At 39.0% G+C, this 27807-nt stretch overlaps 1 protein-coding gene across 1 annotated transcript in view; it reads right to left on the reverse strand.

Moving 5' to 3' along the window:
• Positions 1-27807, reverse strand: part of nrg3b (neuregulin 3b) — a 222508-nt gene that overhangs the window by 27147 nt on the left and 167554 nt on the right. Inside the window, exon 3 of the mRNA XM_037754700.1 lies at positions 6004-6077. Within this exon, the coding sequence (XP_037610628.1) occupies positions 6004-6077 (74 nt within the window). The remainder of the gene's footprint in view (positions 1-6003; positions 6078-27807) is intronic.

The raw sequence follows: 27807 nt of genomic DNA on the forward strand, positions 1-27807 counted from the left end.
TAATCCCCTCCTTCATTTGGGCGAGCAGGGAACGGGGGAGCCAATGTGTCTGTCTGTGTGTGTGTCTGTGTGTGAACTCAATATCCTGTGTAGCTACTTACTCCAGACCTAATATCAACCAGAGATAAATAGTTCAAATTAAAGGCTTGCCTTCTTCCTCTTTGTTAATCAGCTGGGTAAAACCAAAAGCCGGCTCACCTCCCTCCACCCTCCTCTTCAATCTCCCACCAAACATCTCCTCTGTAGTCTCAAAGGTGCAACTAGCCCAACTGAACCACCATTAGTGACACATCCTTAACTCTCTCACAGTTAAGACATGAACTCATCCCAATTGTTTTTTTTTTTTTACCAGATATAGAGTAAATTGCAGCCTTCCTACACTCCCATTTTTCCAATTAAAGACCCCGCCACTTCCCCACTGTGCACCAATATCTAAGCCGCGCAGCACCTTCTACCCACCTAATTTCCAAAGCTGAGCTCACAGCAGTGTAGCTGGCAGTACCTGACAGGGAGCCTCTTTGTCCTTTTGTCCCTGGGCTTTTGAGATGTGCGAGACAGTCTCCGCTTCTCTTTCTACCTCTGTAAGGGCGTATGACGGAGTGGCACTGTGTGGCGCTAGCCAGATTGGACTGCTCTGTTGAGTGGCTGCTTTGTGGCCAGTCAATACCAAGACAAAGCGCGAGAGGCGATGGATGATTTGTGACTGTGAGGTGCACAGAGATTGATTTCAAGAAAAAAAAAAAAAAGGTTAAAGAGAAAAGTGTGTAGCCGATGATACTTGTCTCTCCCCCAGTGTGTGATTTGTGTCTAACGCTGAAGATGTAGAATTAAACTGCATCCAAAACACAAACTCGCTCATACTGTACACACACTGACACACAATGAATTCAATTTCACCGGAACTCGTCCCACTTGCCGTTGCTCGTAGTGTGTGCATGTATGCGTGCATGTTATTATATGATTTGGCTTTTGAAAGCAGGATAATCCTCAGAAACCCTTGGTAATCTGGGTAAATTTTAGATTACTTTGTATCAACAGAGATCAAAATAGGCTTCATTCCTCTCTCAAATCTTCCAGGGTACTCTTTATCTCTTATGGTGGTTAAACGGTTGTGGTCAAAACACAACTCTCTGTGGTGAACAGGTGCATGCGTGGAGTAGCGGTACAAGACAATTTTTATACAGTTTTGTATTCTAATTTTGTTTTTCCTGATGAAAGATGTTGGGGATGAGTTCATGGCACAAAAATGACTACTGAAGATTTCTAAAACATGGTTTGACAAAGCATAAAGTGAGCATTAAGTTCCCATACGATGAAACTGCATTGTGAATTATTATTTCTAAGGAAATGTATTTTGTTGCGGATTATGGTCACAGTTTGAAACAGTTTTAAACACGTTGTTAATGTTGTAAATTGAAACAAAACTAAACAAAAAATGCAACAAAACTACATATAAAACAGAACCACTTAGTTAGGTTTATTAAAAAACATTATCACGGATTACGTTTGTTTTTGACGTATCACAAATATGTTGTACAATGTAATGAATGTACGTGGAAGCCTGCGTAAGGAGGAGGTCGGGGTGGTGGATGGGTCAAACAAACACAGGACTCGTGTCCCATGTGAAACTAAAAGCCAACGATCACTTATTTTGATTTTACATCCATAAACCTAGTTGTTTTTTGCAGCATTTTTTTGTTTTGTTTCAATTTACAACGTTAACCACATGTTTAAAACAGTTTAAAACCGTGTCGTTTCCCTCGAAACGTAACTCACAATGCAGTTTAGTTGTAGGAACGTCATTTTGTAGAAGACAGGGTTGTTGATTGATATTGTATATTATATATTTACTTATCCATCCACCTATTTCATTGTCATAAATACTTATATACTATTAACATGAATGAGATTTATCATGTACAGTATAACCAATATTATTACCATTACTGTATATGTACTCTTGAGATCTACGGGACATATTTATTAGTAGTGTGTTATGTAAACACTGTGTACTGTATTGAGAGGGGACTGTTACACCGCCGAACTGCATGCTGGGTACAGCTCACTCTCCGTCGCTCACTACATTCAAGAATAGATGAAGAAAGAGACCCTTGGCACCATAATGACGCATACTCCAGCATTTGCTAGGGGATGCAACTATGTCACGGCAGGTGTATTGCTCAGGAAGCGCAGTGTTGAGTGGGAAGTTGTTTGGATGAGCAGTTTTCAAGCAGCAACACTGGAGGACGAGCAATCTGCCCGTTCCGAACAGGGACGTTTTTGAATGGGGACTGCACTGGTAACCAATAAAAGATATTGGGAGGTCTATCCTTACTTTCCATGATATCTTTATATTCATGACAAGTCTGGCAAGGCTGCACTTTAGATCATATCATATTACCATATATGCCAACTGTATATGTATGTATATGTAATGTATACAGTGGATGGATGGGGATGATTCTGGACCACAAGTGTTCCATATGGAGCCTAATTTATTGAAACATCTGTGATGGGAGGTGTCTCGCATAGAGTATAATTTTTCTTCCTGTAGTGCACATTGCAAGTTTTCGACCAACAGCATGTTTTTTCTCTCTCAAAATAGTACTGGAATATTGTGTACATTCAGTAAAAACTGTGACGTGTTGTTCCAGATATTTATTTGAATACATTTTTATTCCCGCCAAACTATTTTGAACTCTAAATAAACCCACGTTTCTGTAGTTTTAGCTGGGAGACAGGCATTTTTTACAATTTTTCAAACTTTCTTATGTTATAATTACAGCTGTCAAAGTTAACTGTCAAATTTGTTTTATCGCCACTAATTGCTTTAACGCATTAACGCAACTTGCGATATTTAGGCTGTAGCGGGCTAACAGCTGTTGTTGCCTGTTGGGCTTGAGTTTGCCATGTTATGATTTTAGCACATTTTTTAATGCTATATGCAGTACCTGTGAGGGATTCTGGACAATGTTTGTCATTGTTTTGTGTTGCTAATTGATTTCCAATAATAAATATATACATACATTTGCATAAAGCAAGCACATTTGCCCACTCCCATGTTGATAAGAGCATTAAATAATGCAAATTTCCCCACTGGGGGACTAATAAAGGAATATCTTATCTTATCTTAAATACTTGACAAATCCCCCAAATACCTTAAGGTATATTTTGAATGAATAAAAAATGTGCCATTAATTTGCGATTAATCGCGATTAATCATGGAAAATCATGAATATTTTAATCAATTGACAACCATAACAATAATAATACTTTGATACAAAACTATGTTTATTTCAGACTTTGCTTTTTTTTTGAAGATTACTGAATATTTTTACCTCAGGCCTCCAGAAATGATTCAAATCAATCTGTGAAGGAAAAATGACTCTTTTGGCTCATTTATACACCTCGTAACATGAGCAACCTGTGACTGGGGAGGCTGCTAATAGATAAAGCTTTGTTTTTAGGGGTCATACGGTGAAAAGGGTTGGGAATCACCGCCTTAAACTCCTCTGGATACAACACATGAGCAGTTGCAAGAGCAGCAACAGTGCAAATATTTGTAGCTTAGGAGTTAATGCTGTTGTCTGGGAAATTCCTACTCTTATTGTGTTTTCCCACACGCTGATCAAACTGTTTCATGGGTTTATCTTCAGCAACTGTAAAAGATGCATGTCCCTGAAACACAGTTGTTTTTTAGTCATCTGAAGGGTCTATTGTTTGTTTAATCCACTGACAAAATCCATCCACTCTAATTTTCTGCTTCAATCCTGCTATATTTTGAAGTAGGGATCTTTTCCCAAGAATAATTTTATTGAAGTGCTTTCAGTAAGCCCAAACACTGCAGGAAATATAGTTTCTAAATTTGTAAATAATAACAAATGTATATACAGTATATTTTACTGCAGAGTCTTAAAAAAATATGCATAAAGCTGATCATAAAAAATGCATATAACACATCACACAAACCCTCTTTTTAAAATGTGCCTTCGGAGGCTTATTGTCTTATACATTTTTAATAATAAATGCAAATGTACTATTAATGTGCTGTAATCTGCTGTATTTGTGTCTTCAGGCGTCCATTTTTGTGCAAAACACAATACCATTCAGCCTATCTCAAAGAGCAACATAAAATCTAACGATCTGGACACACACGGAAATTGATGTCTGCCTATAGAAGATAAAATAAATCCCACTGTGAAAACTGGCTGCCATGAGGGAGAAAGAAACATGTCTTGTGACACTGGCTTGTGACCCCATTAATGGTCTCTCAGTGGGCCTGGTGGCATCAAACAGAAGGCGATAGGAGTTAAGTTTTCTCTCTGACTATTGGTGCAGAGGAGCCAAGTCACTCCATAAAACAGTGTGAATTTGTAAAGCCACAGTCTCGTGGGAAAGGCTCTGGGCCTCCAATTTCTCTTCCATGTACCTCTGACTTTTGCTTTATTTTTTAACTACACTACACAGCTGTCACGGGGATTCAAAGACTCCAGGGGAATTGTTTTTCCATGAAGAATAGGAAACTGAAGACTTTCCTACCTTTTAGCGACACTAAAGCAAAGCAAGATTAAAGACTGTAATAAAAGATACAGGAGGTTTTATGCACAGGGTTTAATTCTAATATCTGCATGGTAGTGCTGTACCTGTGTAGGCCAATAAAGAAACGCAGTCTCATGATACGCATTACGACTGTCTAGTATCTAAATCATGTTTTTTTTATTGCTCTAATAATTTCCAAATTTAGATTCAAAATGAAAATCCCCACATTACGACACTATTAATCAATGTATCGCCACGTGTTATGAACAAAATGGACATAGAATGGACATATTACGCCTAAAGTAGATGATGCAGCAACTAAAAACACGTACGTTATTATGAATTAAATACTGTAATGCAGGGACTGTAACATTACCTGTCAGACTATAAACTTTAGCTACAGCTTTATATTATCTAGTACTAATATTAGGGTAGAGACTTAAAGTTTTCTACATCACCAAATGCACAAGTGGCCAAAAAAATAAAAACAAAGCTTAAAAAAATAAAATCTATGTACTTTACTGTATGTTATGCACTAATAATAATAATGATTAGTTATGTTTAGAGCTGTCAAAGTTAACACGATAATAACGCGACTTAACGCCACAAATTTTTTTAACGCATTGATGCAACTTGCCGTTTTTAGGTTGTACCAGGCTCAGTTTTAAAGCTAGAGCGAGGATCCTATGAATCATGTATCATATGAAACTAGAAAACCGAAGGAATCCATTGGTACCAACTGGGAAAGAGGCTATATAATGCTACAAACTGGACAATAATTGTCATTGTTTTGTGTTGTTAATTGATTTCCAATAATAAATATATACATATATATATATATAAATATATACATTTGCATAAAGTAAGCATATTTGCCCACTCCCATATTGATAACAGTATTAAATAATTGAAAAATCTCCCTTTAAGGTACATTTTGAACAGATAAAAAATGTGCAATTAATTTGCGATTAACTATTTTAATCGATTGACAGCCCTAATAAAAACTAAATTCCTATCCATCTAACAATCAGCTTTGGATTATAAAAATATCAAATGACTAGAACATTTTCTCTTAACTGGGAATTAGTTATGTTAAAAGTCTTTTTGGGGTATTTCATGCCTTCATTAATGAGTAGACAGTCGAGAACTGAGAGGACACGAGGGGAGAGAAAGAGAGAGATGGGAAGCGACATGCTACAAAGGTTCCCAGCTGGAATCGGAGCTGGGACGTTGTGTTCCATGGTTTCTGAAGTCTTAGGGCCCAGAGGACTACACAGTACTGTGCTGCAAGAGTTAACGTGAGGCCGATCTCACTTGATTTATATTTATCTTGTTGACTGACAGTACAGTGAGAGATTCGCTCCCGGGCATGTAACATGTTCTTGTTATGAGTTTGTTTTTCATGTCGCAGATCAATACACCGATATTGTACTGTAGAATAAAAAATAGAAAAGGAGAGCGTACTTGGGTCTGACAAGATAGCATCTGTCTTGGGTACAAACTGGTCACAGCGTAGTCCATGGTAGCCCTCCTTACACCTGAGAGAGAGAGAGAGGAAAAAGAGACAGAGAGCAAGATTAGAAGTAAGACAAACCAAGCAAAAAGTACCAGAGTACAGCATGAACTGTCAGCCGAGGAGACTTGCAGATAAGGAAAAGTTGAGAGCGGGAGACCTAGAGAGAAGAACTGAATGGACGGTAAAAAGTGGAGTGCTCACCGAGGACTGAGGTGGTGCAGGGAGATACACAGAAACTGTCGAGGAGGGGTGCGGTGAGAAGAAAGAGAAAGGAAGGGGAAGATAGTTGGGCCGGCCTAAGCAGCGCCTGCAGCCTCACAGATAGCACATGACTGACAGGAATGCCAGGTCCCAGTGGAAAGAAATGGGGAACTGGGATGGAGAGTACTTGGCGTGATGCAGACGACTCAAGATCTACAGTGGAAGGGAAGCTGCCATACTTGGAACACTCATATAAACAACGTCCTGGCACAGTCCAGATATTTGCCTTCATCATCAAATAAATATCCCCCTACTCTGTTGATGCCTGCAGATCCCTCGGCAACTGTCAGAAATATATCCACCGGAATTATGACATTTGAAGTTTGGCTTGGTTGAGTGTGTTGCAATATCCCAGCAATACCCTCATCGTTATACATTATTATCCATGTATAATTCCTGTTAATGATTGGGGATTTTTTACCAATCCTGTGCTGATAACTGATGGATTAAAGGAAAAAAAACACTTCAAAAACATACTTGTACTTTCAGAATAAAACATGTTTTTTTTTTACAAAAACTTGAAAAATGAGGTCACAAATATGAAGTTTGGAGTTGTTCCTCTGCACTCAGCCCTAGTTTGGCACAATCCTCAATCGTTTTTTGCCTCAAAGAGGACTCAGGCATTTTTTATTCCTATCTTCAGTAGTGGCCACACTGTGAGCACATTCAGTGGGCTGATCCATCCCTCTGCTCTTTCACAGCTTAGGGGAGACAATTGGGGGATTTGCTTTGATGTGTCTGTTTCAACATAAACTTGTACATGAGTGAGCGATATGTCAGAGTTGTCTATACTTTCTCTATTCCATCAGTCGGTGACATATTGTAGGAAACTGCAGGGATTTACGCTCGCACATTATCCATCAATATCCGTCCACCCCGTTTCCACCAGTGTCACCGATCTTACATACAGTTTAATGTATTGGATGAGTGACAGACAGGCAGAAGTGGACCATTCGGTCTCACTCAGCTCGGCTAGACCTGATAGCTTGAGGGAAAATAAAAAAAGCAACAATGCCAACAACCACTGAGCTATGTAAAACAGACTGAGCAGCAGTGGAGATCACAAGTTGTTGGTTAAGGCTGGGATAAGAGTGAAAAGTGCGATAGACTGTCATCTTTCTTTGTTTTTACATCTCAAGCTGCAGTTTCCATTTGTTCAGCGTTTCTTGGCTCAATACGCACAGTTTCTTATCCCTCCTGTTTTTTCTCTGTAAAGCACTATGGAACTGCACATCTGATGGAAATAAATAGGATGCAGTATATGGTCCTCTTATTTCATGCTGGCTCAAAGCTGATGGTGGTGCTAATCCACCTGCATCTGCTTTTTCACTGTGTCTATTTTTTTTTTCCAGTTTGCGCTTGTTTGGGGATTTCGTGGCTCCAAAAGGAAAATGCTCCTGTCATGGTAGGTTGAGTGTCATGCAGATTAGGTGGCACAGTGCAATTTTGGTACTTGTTTTGGCATAAAAATGTGTATTTCCACCAGTAGAAACCACCTCTTAGCATGAGGTTCTTGATGAAGCTTTTAACCAACATTGACTGAATTTTTGGAGGCAGTGGAAACCCTCTGTGAACACTGACATATTATCATCTATGTTGATATGTTTTTCGCTCTCCATGTACCAAAAATATCTAGCTCTTTAACTGTTAAATGCTCCATATGTTCACCCGCTGGTCTGTCTGTGTGTCTTGTGGTGCTGGAGAGGTAAAGGGAAAGGGTTTTTAGAGTTTTTTCCGCTGAAAACAGCTGCCTCCTGCTGCTGGAAACTACAGAAAACGTGGAGTGTGGAGAGGAAACCAAAACAGTAAAATTGCGTGCCATAAAAACCAAAACAATGAGTTGAAAGACACTGTAATTTCTGTGAAAGTACATTGAAAGAGATGCATAAAACCGGAGTCAAATTCCTTGTATGTATGTACTGATTTTGATTCTAATTCTTCGTACAGCTGAGGGGAAGTCGGGTTCTTCACTACAAGTAATCCCTTCTCCTCCCATCCCATTTGTTCCATTGTAATTATAAAAGTACTGATGATAAGAAAATCTAATTGAAAGCTGCACAACACATTTTAAGTGGTGGTGTGCTACAAAGTGAGCTTGAGAAGCTTTTGAAACCTCAGCGCCGTTCACGGCGTTCACGGCGTTCAGCACCACTGTCGAGCTGCAGGGCGTGATCGTTGAAACAGTCATTTTGTGTTATGTGGCAGTAAAAACTCTCTAACTGCACCTTTAAATAGTGGAACTCATTACTGTTCAACTGATGTGTGAAAAATGCCCTTGAAAAACCTCAAACTCTTCGTGTCATTTCAGTTTCAAAGTAATAAGAAAAACACACAAAAAGCCTCTATAGTTACCAGCTCAGGCAGGCAAAGGAGGGGATCAAGTACTTGATTCTCTGCTGTCATTGTTTCTCCCACAACCAGACTTCTACCTCTTAATCAGCCTGGAGAAAATGACAAATGCAATACCCTGGTATTGTCCAAACCCTCTCAACTCAGACACAAATTGATGTTGTCCTATAGAGCAGCACACAGAACTACAAACAGACCAATGATACCTACCAATACAGATATGACGACCAAGCAAACTGAAGGATTCATTGTTGGCAAAATGGGATGATGTTATTGTAATGCAGATGATAGTTCATTGTATTCATACAGCATATTAGCTCTTGATCACACTTGTGCATTTGTGTTAGTTAATCACTTAGATTCTTACAGTCATTGTTGATAATGCATCTGTATGCATGTATGCATCTTACAGGAGAAAAAAAAAGAAAACAGATGAAAGTCAACATGTGACTAAGTGATCTAAAATAAACCTTGTTGAGAAAATATGTGAATGAGAATATCCTTTTAAAAAATCATCATTAATTACCATAAAGATGCACCATTAAATCAGACCGCACATTTCACAGCGAAATGGAATATGCAAAATAACATGCCATGTGATGCGTAACGCACCAATCCAAATGACTAATGCAAAAATATCAGATTAATTACCAAATTAAAACTGCTTTTGTGCGGGAGTAATTAATACGAGGCCACGGTGGGATTTCAAATGTGAGAGAGAAATCCCAGGAGGAGCTGGAGTTTTGACACATATATTCATCTTACATCCAATGTTAACCTTTTTGTTATGAAAGTTGGGAACCTTACTGATGCCGACACTTTCTGCGTGGACGGATATAAACTTTGGGCATCCTCGATTTGATATAAAACACAAGCACTGTCCCTTTTTTGTCAGCGTGCCAATCAGAGTGAAACAGCCAATCGTGCACCGTAAAAAATTCAGGGAGGACCCCGAGGCGACCATTCAGATTTCAAGGGTAAATGGTCCCTCCCCTGTCATTGCTCGGCTCTGCCCTACATCACCTTCTCTCTCCCTGGGTGTGAGCTGAGACGCCTTGTTAGTATTCTGAATCACGAACCCAAAGGCAGAATGTCTGGCTATCTGTTTACGTCTGGGCTTTGCTTTCTGTTTGTCTAAGTCTCCATCTCTTCCCCTCCTACCATCTTTGTAGCACTGTGAAACAAGCTCAGCCGTCCCTCAATGAGATGCAAACAACGCTTTGTAAGTGTGTTTGTGTGAACATGGCGTCAAACGGATGATAAACAATGTGAGATAATGACGCGCTTTGAGTATGTGTGCATCTTCCAATGAGGGGGAAATGGGGGAACAAAAGCTTGTATTTATGTATGTGTGCGTCGGCGTGTTTCAAAAGGGGGGAAATATATCTCAAAGGGAGCCCAGATGTGTGTGTACATGTGTATGTGGGGCACATGCAACAACTTTCTCAAGTGTGTGCATGTGTTTATATCCTGCAGCCGCCGTGTGCGTACGAGCAGCAGCTATATAGACTCGGAGCATGTTTTCCCCCCACTGCTCCGGAGCTGTCTGCGACTATCCAGCTGCCTTTAACACATGTTCGAGTCACAGAGAAAACACACCTCTGAGTCTGGAGGATGACGGAGGGGTGGGGAGCGCTGCCTCATAACTAATCACCACCCTGCCTGTTAATTAGCGTGAAGAAAAATGGAGGACAGTTGGAGTGCAAGGGGAGGGGAAAAGAGGTTCAAGGAGGAGAGGAGGGATGGGAATGTGATCGTGTCAATCAAACTTTTTCATTTAATCCCTGACGTCTGTGCATATTAGCTTCCACATGTCCTATAGATTAAAAAAAATTCAATATGAGCTAATACTGTGTAGTGTTCAGCACTTACTGACCAGATTATCTCAGGCTTGTAGCTAACTTTTAGATGCACAATATCTGGTGGCTATCTATATTTACCAGCATCTGTTGACAGTTGCAATGACATGGGCATTACTGTCGTATACAGTTTATAGGGATATAATCAGGATTGGAAATTAACTTGTTTTGCCTGCCACTGTGGCCGGTGGATTCCAAAATCTACCAGTAACGCAATAGATTGCCATTGTTTTTTTTATATAATACAGTAAAAGTTGTACAAGAAAATTGAGTAATTTAAGCAGAAGTTCAAAGTGTATTCTTGACCTTGGAAACAATAGTTCCAGTTTCCATTTCTGTCTGAGCAACAGTTTGATATTTCGGCAATTTCGCTTCCTTGCTTTTCTGGCCAAGAAGATTGATGCCACTCACACGTCTGATACGGTAAATACTGTAGTTTAGCCTAGCATAGAGGGTGGAAACAGGGAAAAACCCAGCCAAGAAATAGTCCCACACATACAACCCAAAAAGCCAAAACATGTAGCTTTTACACTACACACAAACAAGATATAACCCGTAAGTGTTAGTGAGCTTTAGAGGTGCTGTTAGGCAGATTTTGTACCTCTGAAGAGAGCCAGGCTAGCTGTTTCCCTGTGTTTCCAGTATTTATGCCAAGCTAAGCAAACCAGCTCCTGGCAGTAGCTTCATATTTACTGTACAGACATGCGAGTCTAACAATCATCTCATCTAAGTCTTGGTATCACAGCAAATAAGCCTGTTTTTCCCAAAATGTTGAACTATTCCTCGAAGGACTTCTCATCGAATCTGGCATAAACGCTGAGGTTCAAAGTTCATTCTTAACGTTCAGATCATGTGATTGAAAGCTCCAGAACAGATACTAAATGGACCTTGTGTTGAGAAAGTTTTCTCAATTGAGTAATTTATCTTATTACATAAGTGATCCATCCAGAAGCATCTAACAAAGAGATATCATTAAAATAAAATTGTAAAACTGTGTTGTTTTTGTCATATATGTAAACTTTTGAAGGGTAAACGAATACACAAATATACAATGTTGCTCTTGTCAAATAATTACTGTTCCAATAAGACTAAGAAATGCACTAATATTTCATTAGGTTCACATAATTAAGTCCATATACCCATCAAGTAAATATGGCAATTGTTGTTTTTCATGGTGTCTATATTCCAAGCTACACTTAGCTGAATTCAATTCTTCTGATTGAAGGGAAATGGTTTTCTAAGGAGTCTTGTAGCTGTGTAGGAAATTCCATCTTTGATTTGAACATTTGGCATCCCGTAGGGTTCAACATTATGATGTAAGCAAAGCTTTCCAACAGCATGTCTCGATTTATCGAGGATATATGACTGGGGCTTTATGACTCGAGCTGGCTACCCCTGAACTGCAGGACATTGCTATCATCAGCTTGTTAGCCCAGTTTGCCAAAATGAAATGAATAACTTTTTTTATGCTGGCATGAACTCTCGATTTAGAAATACTGTACTAGTAGCACGGCATGCTACTTTAGCTTGGCACTTGATCTAATCTACGCATGGTGATTGGGACGTTAACAGAAAGTATCTACAAATAATATGAAACACACATAATGTTGGACTGAATCCATTTCCCCCTTGATTACCTGACTTCTTGGAAGTGACTTTCTTCAGTCTCCCTATCAAAGGCAATCATTATTTGGCAGCAGGGGGTTCTCGCCAAAACTCAATAGACACATTCATCACACTGCACCAAGTCTTTTGACTCTCTGCCACATCTCATATTGCACACCAACTGGTGCAATTGATGTTGTTAAGTATTACCGAATTGGGCGTTACCTTCTAATTTCCATAAATTGACCTAAAAGTCATGCATAATAAAATCTACATCTGCATATGGCAGCACAGATGCAATATGGTATTATGCTAATTGCTAAATATCTAAATAAATTATTTAAAGTCCAGTCACTGTGTGGGGATGGTGAATACTGTGGTATTTTAATTTGCTCATTTTTGAGATATAGCACCTGCTGAAGTGTATAAATACAGCATATATATGAGGAAGCTGAGGGCACGCAGTTGATTTAAGCTGCATTTCGCTTTCCACCGCAGCCTAATTTTTACCACTGGGAAAGTCGGGATGACTAACTAAAAAATCCATTTTTTATGAGCAGAAAAAAAAAGTAGACCTCCAGTGATCTAATTTCTTTTATAATAAGAAATATGCACATAAACATATCACACACGCATGCATTCTCATACACACACACACACAGCCATCTCTGCTTCACTCTCAATATCAAAGCCTAATCAGTGGCTGACACTTCTCTCATTGTTATTGATGGGGTACGAGGGAAGAATAGGCTATGAGTTGGCTGCAATCTGCTCGGATTGTTCTACGGTATAAAAAAACAAAACATGATACAAAGCCAGAAATGCCTCCTATAAAGACAGTCTTCCGCCTTTATCGCATAAGCCATACATATCTCTATCTGTCTTTTGCAGCGGTGCAGCGAGGGAAAGGTACGGTGGACAAGATTTACACCTTGAGCGTATTTGATGGATGTCTATTACTGCGTGTGAGCTGTTTACATACAAGAGTGATGTGCGGCTGCCAGGATGTGTCTGCGTTCAAAACTTTAATGCTACAGCGAGAAGAGGCCAGCGAGAGGTAAAGCTAGAAGGATGGCTGTCACCGAGCGACGTCTCTTTCTATTAAAATAACTGGGGAATGCGTGGATGCAAACATTAATGCGGGGCGTAGCAAGTTAAATAATTGGCATCATAAATTTAGGTCGACTTAATTACTTTGATGACAAAACAGAGCATTAATAAAGCTATTCCATTTGCGGGGGACATGAAAAGTATGATGTAGCGCTATTATACTGTGATTAGAATCTAGATTGTCAGTCAAGCAACTGTTTGTCTCAGATACTGCGCTCAACTCAACTACAGTTAATTAGAGCTTCATTAGGGTTCTGACCAATGAGCCACTTTACTGGTGTAGTAAATACATTGTGAATAAAGTTAAGTGTTTTATACGACCACTTTTTTGGATCCTATCCGGAATACATTTTGCTGCTGAATAGTGTTTACAGTATATTCCATTTTCTTGCTATAATTGCTGCTGCAATATCCCCATCTTGCTGCAGGGATCATTACATTTCCATCAGCTAAGATAGTAAACAAGGCTGCTGCAGCCATTTCATTCATCAAGATAAACACACACTTACACGATCTCACTATCAAATGTCATCCGAACCAACTAGCGAAATGAAATATTTCAATAGGCACATGGCACAAAAGAGCAACACAGCACACAATGTTCTGGTCTGGTGCGCACTATCTGCCTGTGCTCCAAGTAGTCATTAAGCTCTTGGAGGATGAAGATGTCCCGGCTTGTTTGCCTTGCACATCAGCAGGGCTGAGTGTGAAACGGAGGAGCTGGCACTATATCACGCGGGAGTGCACACTACATCATGACGGTGCTCCCAAGCTGCGAGTCTGTAACAGGTGCTGTTTCAAAGGACTAGAGATAACAGAGGGGGAAAGAAAAGGGTGAGGGGAGACGGACACAGTGAAAGAGGAGGGTGGGGGGGGGGCATGCTGCTGAAGGGGATGTATTCCTCTTCATCTTCAGAGATTTCTTTTTCGCTTCCGCTTTCTGGGCGTGTGTGTGTGTGTGCGTGCGTGCACGTGTGCGTGTGCACACAATTGCAAAAAAATATACTGGCAGTCTGGGAAATTCTATTCTGTTTTGAAGAGCATAATACTTTAAGCTATGCTCTTGAAAAATAAGGATGAATTTTCCAAGCAGTCTGTATAGGTTAAATATTCATAAGATTTGCACTTCCAACCGTGTATAATACGAGACATCTGCATTGTGTACTATTAACCCCTGCAAGCAACCTTCTACTGGCTTCCCACTCACTGATTCATAATTTAAAAGTGCACTGCTTGAGTACTTCCATACTGGAAAAAAAGAAAACAATAGGGATGAGTGATATATATTGGGCGTACTAAATCTTGATAATGGGAAATTTATATTATAAAGTATTATTACGATAATGAAATCACAGCCGATAAATTATCGGTTGATAATAAAAAGCCAAATTGCTTTCATTGACTTAACAAGTCTACACACTCCAATACAGTAGGTGGCGGTATGCACCTTTAAAGTTGGTTTGCAATCTGCCAATATGCTGACTAGTAGGGATGGGCATTTAAAGCAAAAATAGAAATACTATTCGATAATCACTGGAAACTAGTCGATATTCTGGGACTTCTGTGCCTGGTCATTTTCAAGAAACAAAAATAGAAAAGAAACTTTTAAGGTCTTTTCCAAAATATTACTACAAATGTACTTTTTTTTTTTTAAAGAAATAGCAGTGGAACTGTCTGTACCAAAACTTTCACCTAATGAGCGTCTGTTTACCACAACAACTTTCTTTGTTTACTACTTTTTTTATTAATTTAATGTTTTCAATATTTAAACATTTCTCTGTGAAACAAATATCACCACTTTCATTACGGCCACTTTAATAAATAATACTTCACCTGGAAATTAGAACTTGGCTGAATGCATTAACATCAAGGACTGCAGTATAAGCAATTTTTTTCTTTTACTTTATTGTCTTTAATTATATCAAATATATTATTGAAGTTACATTTTAAAGATTGATAACAACAGTGCATTTTTTTTCTCTTGGGGGAATTCATATTCTTCTTTGTTATTGTTGGTCATTTTTATGAGCCAAACTGAACTGAACTTACTGGCGCCTAGTGGTAACGTTACTACCAGGCGTTGCCTGCGACAGTTAAAACAAGGGAAATATTTTTTTAAGACAAGACAATAGTAGCATAGAGCCAAACATGTCGTCATCGGTATGGATCTTTTTCACAGTTTCAGAGGAAGACAACACGATTGCAATTAGCAATACAAGTTTTTTTTTTTTTTTACAAATCATCTTTACTCACTTCATCTTAGCATTTCTTGCCCTCAGGTGTGGATGAACTACAGGTTATAAACTTCTTTTTAAAATACAAAAATGTAAAATTATCAGTTATCTTATCCGCATCAGCCACGAGAAGCAGGTAATAATTGGTTATCTGTATCGGCTGAAAAACAAATCATATTGTGCACCCCAAGAAAACAAACAAACAACAACAGTAGATTGTCTTTGCTGTTTGGAACAAAAGACATTGTCTTCATTGTCTTTTTTATCTGTAAATATAAGCACAGAGCAGCGCGCCTAACACGGCACATAGGGGGGAGATAACGTTATCATCAATCAGCTCTGTTTGTGGTGGTGATCATCTGGTGTGTTTGCAGAGGACTTGCTAAACATCATCAATTAACGTGGGTCTGTTAAGAGGTGCCACAGCAAAAAAGAATCAACAGCTCATATTCCACAGAGTGAAAAGCCACATAGATAACCGGCTATCACTGCAGCTGTGTTGTTATTTGCACCATGTTTGTGTTAACGATGTTATGTGAGTCATGCCTCGTGGCCGTGAGTAATATCTTCAGGTGCTGCCACGAATGTATGAGTTTCTAACTAACATTTTTACTGCGCTGAAACTGCATTTGTTTTGGCCAGAGAAAAAAATCGAAGGCCCAAGCGGCTTCTGATTTACGATTGTCCTATATTTAGCCTGCAGGGGGTGCCGTTTTACATCAATCTTACGTGCTCAATGGACATGCTAAAGAGACAAGAAGACAACCTGGGATACCTATAAATACAAGTAACACATTTCTCCATAAAGTGGTTTCACCAGGGAGCATTCCCTCAAACTGAATTATGATGTATCTATCCCACTTTCTCACCATTCGATATGATGTGCTGCTAACTAAAAAATGGAAGAATTTGAGCGCAGGGCATACAGATACAGGCTTACAACTTCTTGTTAAATAGCACATTTACTTTTAGATTCTCACGCTTTAGCTGTCATCACCCCAATTAGAGCAATTAAGGTTCTGCGTGTTAATCAAATGATGACTTGTTTGAGGCTAAGGCATCGCTAACACTATGATATTCACTGCTCTTGTTAATATTGTACGCTTTCTAAGCTGATAAGAGAGAGATATATTTTGACTCATCCTAACAATCTTAACACTTATGGGAGCCATCAAAACAATATCTTCCTGAATCACCAGAGAGGTTTCTGTGACTTTTATTATTCATCAGACCTCCCCTCCTTCTGCCAGCGCCAGACAACATCGACTGTTGGCTGCCTCCACTATGATGCAGTACATTACGAATTTAGAAAGGGGTGTTTGAACTGTACCTTGAGACAACATAATGGGATTATTTAACAGTAATAAAGAAAGACGGCAAGAGAGTGGAGGGGGAAAGAAACACACACAAGAGCCCCTCGCTTGTCAACGAGGTGTGTAAAAGCTTATCTTCTTTGATACCATCTACATGCCCCTTTAGGACGGGCGCCAATGAAAAAGTAATTAAGTTCAACTGTGTTGTTTGGAAGCCTGACAATAAATAGAAACTACAGTCCTGACATGAGTCATTACTCGGGAGTGATTGAGTTTAATTGTTATTTGCAAACAGCCTGTTTGACTCAACTTTGCTAAAGGTTGCCAAGAATCGCAGGAGATGCGGCAGATGACATCACCGCAGCAGGCGCGAGAGTGACCTGAATAATTCACCCCCCTGCTGGTGACGGGAGTGGAGATGTATGTAACATCATAGTCTTGTCTGCACACATTGTATAAATGGGGGGACTTGTGTCTTTGAGACGGCGATCCTCTCAGAGTAATGCAGATCGCTTGCATGTTACACAGGGGGAACACGACTTGAGCGCATTTAAATCTTGAATGGATTTAAAAGGTGTCATCGCTTCCGGAGCTGAGAGAGAACTGGTGTACAATTTACGTGCCTTCAAACATTTATAAAGTGATATAATAATATAACCTTTTCTGAAAAGCAACGCTGCATGACTGCTGCTTCTATATGTGTAATCATTTCAGAAAGTCATTTGTGCAAAGTAAAAAAACACCTGTCCTTTTGTAGAAGCGTGAAATGGTGCTCATTATTCGCTTTTTGAAATCTCTGCCACCTTATCAGTCTTTATTAATCTCAATTTCCCCGCATTTTCTTCTTAAATATGAACAGCAATGGTGCCGCGGACAGATAACTGAGAAACAAAATGACCTTTATCTAAACAAGTGCTTCAGTTTGTAAATAAGCGTAGCATTAAATGCAGACGTCTCTTTGAATATCATAGGGTTTGCTGTAGACTAGCAATTTAGTCTTAAAGGAGAAGACATTAAAACGTGATTATACTGTGATTATAGGGTGAGAAACTGCGGGGAGGCAAACTGGAATATATATTTTTTTACAGTGCACTCGACTAACACTTGACACAAAGTATCAACACCACTGGAAACACTGTCATTATGTCTCCTCTGGAGCAAAAGCATCATCCTCCAGGAATGTCACCTTATTTTGGAGTTTACCTTTGCTTTATATGAGACTCACAGCAACACATGGCAGGTCCATCTATCTTATCCGACAGCTGTAAGGAATGCTGCCTCTCTCGGTTTCTTGTCTGTGTAAATTACAGTAAATGTCTTTGGGTTTTCTGCTATTCGTACAGGACAAAAACAAGCAAGTGAGACAAAAGACTGTGGTGGGCATTTCTCACTATTTTACCACACAACTAAATATTAATCAAGCAAGTACTCAGTCATATCACATTGTGGTAAATGTAACATCACATGGGAAATAATCAGACAGTTGTTTAGCGCATGAATTGAGCTCCGCTGTTACAAAATACAGAGGCTAAATTATTTAAATGTGTCAAACAAAAACTTTTGTTCAATTTTAATGAGAGCATAAGATGATGTCATCATTATAGGATTACTCTTAATTATATAATAATATTATAATAATGTTTATTTATAAAGCATTTATCAAAATCTAGGATTACAAAGTGCTTTACAACAACCAAACATAAAACAAGATTTCCATGTTCACTTGATTGGTTCTTGTTTAGGCCCCCCAGGGGTCCGCAAAATAATTTGCTATAAATTATCATTAATCATTATCATTAAATCATTAAAAAGTGCTCAAATCTACAGATGGGGACTATATTTGCACAAATAAAACAACCATATTGTGTCCATTATTACTTACTATTAGCTTTGGACCAATAGAAACACTGATATGATTGTGACAAACGCCAGTTGAAGCACTTACTGAAAGTCAGCTTTAGACTGGTAAGTTTAAACATCTGCATTTAAGCTTTTAAGATCAAGTACTTGACATGTAAGTGATTAAAAATTCACCCTCTGTTTAAAGGTGTATACAGTAAGTGGTATTAACATTCAATAACACTGCAAATGTTCCCTCTGTGGGATTAATAAAGGATTATCTCACCTTATCTTAACATGATTCAAATTGAAATGTGTTTCTGTTTATAACAATGAAAAAGGTCTGAAGTATTTAGATAAAAAAGTTTTAGAATATAAATAGTTCCAATGACATCTACTGTAAGAGTACGAATGATAGTAAGCATATACTAATCAGTGTTACGATCATGAGGGGGTCCTTGGAAAATATTCTCTGCCCCAAAATTGGCCCCAAAAAGTTTGAGAATCCCTGATATACAGTACATATATATAAATGTACACGGACACACATATATATGTATGAATAAATGTTAAAAGTTAAAAAAAAACAGCATAATCATAATCTAAACTAGCTCATATACCACTATAACTTTCCTGTTTGTGTAGACCGCTGTACCCCATGGATGTTTACACTAATAGACACATTTTCAGTCAATAGAATAAACACAATGTTTGGCCAACATAGTGCCGCAGTCAATGATTTTTACATTAGAAATGGGTGGAAAACATTGACACAGCGAATGCCCTCAAGTGCTGCAAGTAAATACTACTATCATGCGCGCAGGATTATGCTGTGGTTTTTCTCCACGAACATCAATGATATTAGTTATGCCCATTTCCTCCGCTTCTCATCTTGCCCTACATAGTACTAACTCTGCCTCTGGTTCCCTATGTATCTGGGGGATCATTCTGCTCTGTGATGCATAACGGAGTGCAAAAGCCACAGCGCCACGCGGCTCCAGGTGTTTCCACTGATCTGGATTCATATCAGGAGCTCATCAAAGAGGTCGAGTTGGGCTAACTTTCTGTCTGCCAATAGATGAGCTGTTGCTTTTTTTTTTTTACCCCCCAGGCCCACCCACTGCACAGTAGGGACACTGCAGTTTTTTTTTTTTTTTTTTAGCTGTTTAAAAATTATTTTCTGTAAAGAAAGAAAGAGGACACTGCTGCCTTTTGTGCCCAATGTTTTGGATGCTGCTAACATCTGCCTCTACAACCTTAATCCTGTCTGCGACATTCAGCATGATTGAGTTTGAATCATTGCAAATGCTAATAGACCTACACACACACACACACACACACACGCCAAGTGTACAACACAGTCAAGACAGAGCTTTGTCTGTAGATGAACTGTCTTGAAGCCAAACCCTCTGGCTAAGCTACAGTATCAGCTGTAAAAGATGAATTAGGCTCCTCTATAACTACTCTCACACTGAGGCACAATATAGTAATAAGGTGAGTGTGTGTGTTTGTGTGTGTGCGAGAGAGGAGAGAGAGGGCACATCTTAAAGTGACTGACTGCACACATATAGCTACTGTGCCTTCCGTGTGTTGAATGTGGTATGTTTGCTCCTGTGCGAGAGGTTTTAGAGCAGTGTGCTCTGATAGAGACGACTGGAACAGCTTACACTGCTCTCTCTCTCTCTCTCTCTCGCAGAACCCAAACAAGAGTCTAGGGGAAAAAAGAGATTGCTCCCATTGTGATCAATCTGACTGCCTTAGCCAACCAGCCTTGAATAGATGGTCACATTTCTGTACCCTGCAGGCAGACGCAGTACACTGTCAAACACAATGAATGACATCTTAGCCCAGCTTAAAAATCAAATTGTGCACATTGTGACCGCTGTCTTTATAATTATGTCTGTACAATATCTGGCAGTATAATGCTGGCTGAATGCATCCTAAATGCTTCCAATCACAAGTGCGTGTAAAGTGTTTATGAGACCTTGTTGATATTTGTGTTAGGTTATTACACCTGTGCTTAGTAAAGTTCATAGCGATGGACGCGAAGGGATACAAAAGGGAAAACACTGTCAAACTCGAAATGATTGATTGCTGTAACCATATAGCGAGAGCTGTGGTTATCACAAAGTGAGACCTTTATAGAAAGCTGTAAGAGCCTTAGCAAAGAGAACTATTACTGACAGTTTGAAGCAGCCACACAAATGTTTTATTTCATGCCATGAAACTGCAGTTTAGTTACATCGCTAAGGTCATACTACAGTAGTAGCTCTGTGCACAAATGCTACAGAAAACAAAACAAAGGCTACTCACAATAGACGCACTGGTTCTCTCGACAAAAGGCCAATGGGATTGTTCCATTGGGTTCGGATTATTGCAGTAAATAAACTAATTAAATGAATTAAAACTAATAAAATATCTTCAGCTTGTGTTAACCACAGACCTTCATTCAAACCAAAAGCCAATTCAAAAAACCCATTGACTTGGGTTTTAGGACTCATTCCTGCACAACTCTATTCCCTTCTTTAACAATTTGAATATGCCAACCATGTTGTAGCTGCAATCTGGATCTAAGTGTAACAATTCTAATCAGTTAATAACAGTCAGTTACCAACTGTAGGATGTTTGAGTGGCTGTGATACATGACTAAATCTAACAAATATCTGCTGTCAGACCCATTTCACCTGAACATCTCATTTTACTTGCCAAAAAAAATCACGCTTTGAGCCCTTTCTGCATTTCATATCCTATTTGCAACACCAGGTCCCCCTGAAAGAGTTTATAATATTATCAGATATGCAGTCAAACAGTTAATATTAACCACACTCTACGTAGGTCAACGCTTCGACGCAGCACACATCTGAGCCCTGAGATCCAGCTGGAGCACACAAAACAAATATAGTCCTCAGGCAGTGAGAAAACAAAATCCCCCCCTAAAAGATTTAAGGAATGGATTTCACATTTAGAAATGAAAAATGAGGCTGCAGAACAAACTTATAGCCGCGATGCTAATTGGAAGAGAATTGAGCTGGAGAAATAACTTCACAGTCTCACTGCAGATGCCAACCGTATAGATTTTCCCTGTGATCTATATTTACTATACACCCTGTAAATACACCAATATTTTATGATTTACCTATCGGTGAGTTTTTCATGTGAGTAAAGGCTATTTTTTAAGTCGTGGACAGCTATGAATTGGTATTGATTTAATTCTAATTCAGTTCCCCCAGTTTCGCTGTTATTGCCAGCAGAAAGCTGAGATGTACCGCCTGTCTAAGCAAATGTAGCTCGAGCACAGAAATAGATGCCCTCTGTTGCTTTAATTACCCTTGATCCCATGCAGCGTGGACGGTGTGGTCTTTCTGACTTGCTGGACTACACTATTTACATTTGTTAGTGTACAGGATGGAGAAAAGCTATATTTATCTGCAAAAAAAGTCTGTTTTTAGTCGAAATACTATGAGACTTAACATTTAGCGTATGCTTCACAGCTGACTTGAGCCAGTTTTCAGTGAAATGACAGCATTTTAAAGGAGTGTATAGTGCTGCAAGGAGATCAAGATCCCTCATTTGTTTCACCGCCCAAAAGCGAAAAACAAAATAAACCTAAATCGTGCATCCGTCTGAGGTGAGCAGAGCTCCAACTACGCAGTCATCGGCGGATACGCCTCCATGTATAGCCTTTGGTTGAATCCAGTATATCTAGCCGCGTCACACTTTAGAATCACGGCTAAAAGGATGAGCTTGAAAGTGATGGGCAAGAGAAATGAAACTGAAGGGTGGGTGAGTCTGGGAATCATAAGACGGAAACCGTCAACGTGGAGTGCATCAATGTCAGTCAAGCTCCATCCCCAATGATGGTGGCTAATTAGATTTTCCCATGCTCAACAAATCATGCTGATAGGGAGAAACATTTCGCAACTCAATAGCCAGCTGACATGTACTGATAGCATTGTCAACAGAGTCAGCTGTGCTGCCTGCTAACATGGCTCGAGTGGAGAATTATGGTTGATAATACAGATGCATGTTGTGTTTACATGCAGTGACAGGTACTGAGGAGGAGAAAATCTGCCATAATTAGAAATGGATGAATGAAGGGAATGAATGAATGACCTCAAAATAAATGCTGGAAAATAAATGTTTGTGAAATCCAGACATGAATAACGGCAACCATCAATTAAACAAACATACCACAATATTGAGAAGAGTAATTATCTACTGTATACACACAATTATTTCCCCATTTGCCTATTTTAAGTCATGATCCTAAAGATTTTCATGAAAGCAAACCCCCGTATGATACTATTTCCACAATAGCCATTAATTTTATTAACATCCAGTAATTATATATACAGAATATATATAAATACATAGCAGTTTTTACTGGTAGTGGCGGAGTCCGCCATTACTACCTACCGAATCCACAGGAAATGATGCAGCATGTTATCAAGTGCAATTTGATCTCATTAGCCTCGTTTCCATTCACGTATTATTATTTTGAAGTATTGCATTATAAAAGGTTTTTGCTAAATGAATTATGGAAACACCTTCCTTCACCGAATACATTCTGGTGTAGCAAACATTTAACTCAAACGACTGATCGGCTGTTTCCGTCATCTCTGATATTACCATAACGTGCCAATGCTTGTCTTTGTCTCCGGATAACATGAAACATGGCCAATACTACAGTAGACATGAAAGAACAATTAAAACTTTAAACAAATTCCTGAAGGCCTCTTTCCATTTTTCTCTCGTAGATGTATTTGTTTCCGGTTCGCAACCTCTACTTCTTCTCCTACTCTGTTTACTGGCGGATTACAGCCATGCGTAGCCTATAGCGCCAACTTCTGACCAAACAATGCTATAGTCGATTTTTATTCGGTCCAAACCAGTTGATGGAAATGCGCCTAATTCACATTTATTTTTACTGTACACTGTCTTAACACCGTGTCAGAGCTGTAATCATTTTCACATTAAAAGCGTTCAACTGGTGAAACACGCGGTGGCTTTTATTGTGAAGCAGCCAAAACAAACGCAATGCATTTGTCACCGCGGTTAGCACTGACCATGATCGCTCATCAAAAATGCGTCTACAACAAACAAAATGCGGCCACATTTGACATTTTTTTCATCAGAGGATCATTCAGGATTTATCCAACAGAGTAATGGAACAAGAAGGAGCAGCAACAGTGTAGGTGACAATCTGCACACCTCAACTTCTCAGCAACCGACTTTACTGTTAAGCTGCTGTTGTGTGCATCACGAAATCTGATTGTGGCTGCAATTGTTATTGACTAACTTCTTTACTAAGACAACCTGAGTTTGTTTGGCTGCACTGTAATCAGATACATCAGTGGCTCTTCTGTTGTATTTCTGACAAAGCAGCTGCTTTAAGTGTGATTCCTGTAAACTGTGCTTGCTGTTACCACAGTAACCACAGGTCACAAATCAACCAGGACTGAAATCTAAAGCATAACTTTAATTACTGTAGGTGCCCTGCTAGAATAACAGGGCTTTCTCATTCCCAATGCATGTGTGGGTCAGTGCCATTCAGTAATGTGTTACTTGATAGCTTTACTTGACAGACAACAAAACTTTCTCCTGAAACAAACTTAAAATCTAGCAGAATCACACGGCAGAGGACAACAATGCCTCCTCTGATTATCTGCTATTCCGTGAACTCCTGGTTTGATTGCTGTGCCTGCCTGAATGTCAGACACGACACCCACATACAGTAAAAAGACATTATTTAGCATATTGTGCAACAGCAAATTCAGAGATACACATGGAAAAACTATTTAAGGAATAAATGGACAAGGACATTTATTTTATTAGAATCTATCTATTTATCTATCTATCTATCTATCTATCTATCTATCTATCTATCTATGTCTTGATTTCCATCTCCTCACTAATCACTGGTGTTTTAATGTTTTAGAGAAATGTAGTTAAAAATGAGCTCTAAAGTCTTTAATAATCATGTTGGATGCACCATATGCTGTTGCCTCGCAGCCTCTCTTACAGTCTTCCAACCAATCACTAGCGCTGCATTGTGGAGTGGTGAAAAATCTTCAATTGTAGTCCTCTTGGCATAGACCGAATTCTCATTTGGAATCCAAGATGCGGCAATTCACCGCAGATACTTGGCTCGCTCATTATAGTTACATTAATGAGGACAAATAAAAATAACAAAGACACCGAAACGGTGGAATTCAAACAAGCCAAATGAACAGGGAGTTGTGGAGAGTGGATATCTTCTTCATGTGTTCAAACATGGATTTGTTCCATAGTTAATGGTATTTTTTTTGCAGAAAAAGAGCTGTATTATTCATTTTTTCACCGGTACCTGTTAATATTTCATGCACATTTTCTCCTCCAAATTGTTCATCTTGCACGTGAGGTGCTGCTGTAGCTACTAATTGCTTTCTTAAGCGCTGCTGATTAACTTTGCATGGATCTCAAAGCTCCTGGTGTGTGTGTGCATGTATATGCAGGGATCTTAATCACTTCTGTTGCCTCTAAAATAACAACACGTCTGCAGAATCAATTTGATTGCACCCAGTAAATGCCCATTTTTTAATGAAGAAAAATCAAGGTTTGTTTTCAGCTATGGAGCCAGCAGTCCCCGATGCCTGACCGCGTGTCATTTCAGGATAACTGATTGTGCATCTGCTGAATTAGCAAGAGGTGGCTCAAGATCCCTCACTCCATCCTTTCACTTTGAAGATGATAAGATTACACCGTGGAGTGATCAAGGATAACCTTCAGTGTTTTATCTCTACAGATCCACCCGTTTGTCCACATCTCTGGCGCTGCCAGATGTCTGAGCTTATTAGCACCCACACCATTTTCAAGAGTGGAGTCCTTTTTGTGGTTTGGTTTGTGTATTTCTCTCATATTTCTAAGTAAAGCACTTTCTCTGCTTTATTACTGGCAGTGCATTTGCTATATTGAGATTTAAGAGTAGAGTCAAGTAGATTACATCGTCCTTGTAAGCTAACTTGCTTGCTTGGAGGAAGGCCAAATAATACAGTACTTCTAGTGAAGTCAAATCACTGACATATATATGCTGTGAAATTTAAACTTGATCAAATCCCTGAAAAGATAACTTTGTTTCAGATCTGTGGTGGTTTGGGTAGCCGCTGCTGCCGTATATCTGCTAAATGGGCCCAACATGAAGGGACCAGAGTTTCCTTTTCATTTTATGCTTTCATATTTTCTCTTTGATATGAACACCTACAGGAGGTGAAAACTATGCAATCACTTTCAGAATCGTTTAGATAGAACTTGTATTTTGTTGGAATTGGCTTCACTTCCCTGTTGTTTGAGGCTTCACAGACTCCACTGCTGTACATGTAAAAATAATAATTGCAGAGATAGACGCTAATATTTTCAAGCACTGGCCCCAAAGGCCACTAAGCCCCTAAATTTGGTGGCCAAAATACATTTTAGGTGGCCCAAATGTAAGCCTATGTAAAAACAATACAGAAAAGGCAATTTAACACAATTTAACACAGCCTTCCTTAGCTGTGACATTAGCAGAATGAAAACATGTAATTATGTATTTAAATTGAAAGCTGAAGTTCTTTGTTCTCTCACAGTCTCTTAGAGTACACACTACAAAAGATACAGTTTATCGTTTTCACATGAAAGCACACAATTGAAATGATTAGAACATAAATTACTATATTATTATGTAAATATAATGTATGCTTTGATTTAAAAAATGTTGGTATTCAGTAGATTTAATTATATATTATAAGCTGCTTAGAGCTATAGTGTTAGCAAGATAAGCAGGTCATAATTCCCTCTCTAATCTATTTTATTTTGCTGAGAAAGCAAACTGGATTTGTTCAAGTTTCTTGGTCATAAACAACATTTTACAAGATTACATTTGAACACATCATGATAACGTTATAATTTACCTTTGCTCAATAATCATTTTTTTTTTTACTGAATAGAGGTTGAGCGCATCATAATGTAACTCAATGACACCTCCGTTAATGTTAGCAGGACTGTGCTGTCCAACGGCTGCTAACAGCGAACGGCGAAAAGCATTAATACCGATCTCCCGATCACATCCCTAAAGATAACTCCTCATTTCGACTTAACGAATCAGTCGTTCGTTCGCAAAGCGAGAGACAGGAATAAATGGAAGTCCAGTTAGGACACTCCAATGGAAAACAATGCGATCAAACTGACACGGACACCGTAATCTCATTGAGACACGCAGTCTCATTCTCAAAGGAGACCTGATAAAACCTGGTGGCCAAGACGCACCACCTACAGGGGATATTTGGTGGCCACAGAGGTACTTTTTGTGGCCCTGGGTCATCGGGCCACGGTTAATGTCGAACCGTGAATTCCAAAATTAACTAATTTATTTCCTTTGATTTCTTTTCTTTTTTTATTCTGACCTCATTAACACCTAATTTGTAGAAAAGTACTGAAGTGGTAACCCTGCCCTTTGTAACAAACTGGACTTGCACATTTGATGAAGGTGGAAAATATAGAAATTACCATAAAGTATTTTCCCACCTAACGGAAATATTTCATGTTATGGGCTATGCATGAAGAAATATATATTCCATTTGTTTGTAAAAAGTCACTGACAAAGAAATGTACAGTACAGTTATCCAGCATAATGAGGTACTTCTGTTTAGGGTCAATTAGACCCAGGACAGGTCTAACCTTCCTATTGGACCTCTTACAAACAATCTTTACAAAATTCCATTAACAGGAATCCAAATTCACTTATTTGGGTTTTGGGAGGTGTTGCGTAAACACATGACAATCAATTGGCCTTTGAAAAGTAATGCATAGTTTTTTTGTAGAGGACTTCTGAAAAAAATGCAATCACTTCAAAATAATGTCTATGAGCACATAATTAAAAGTCATGAGGTATCAAGCTGTTACAATAATATTTAAGCTAAGGTAGGCAATTTATTTTAGAAACATTTTTGCATTTGTTGAAATTCTCTTTACAACCCGACAACAATCAATAAATCAAAAGCTCTGAAAAAAAAAATATAAAAAAAAAATCTGGTAACTGTGGCAAGACTGTAATAAACCCGTCCAATCATTTCATTCTGGCCGAGTGAAATGATTGGACGGGTCTACCTGCCTGCCTACCTGCACGCACCAATGCACCAACCTACCGGTGCACTTGTTGCAGAGTCTTC

This window comes from Sebastes umbrosus, chromosome 20 (assembly GCF_015220745.1).
Source record: "Sebastes umbrosus isolate fSebUmb1 chromosome 20, fSebUmb1.pri, whole genome shotgun sequence".
Lineage (NCBI taxonomy): Eukaryota > Metazoa > Chordata > Actinopteri > Perciformes > Sebastidae > Sebastes > Sebastes umbrosus.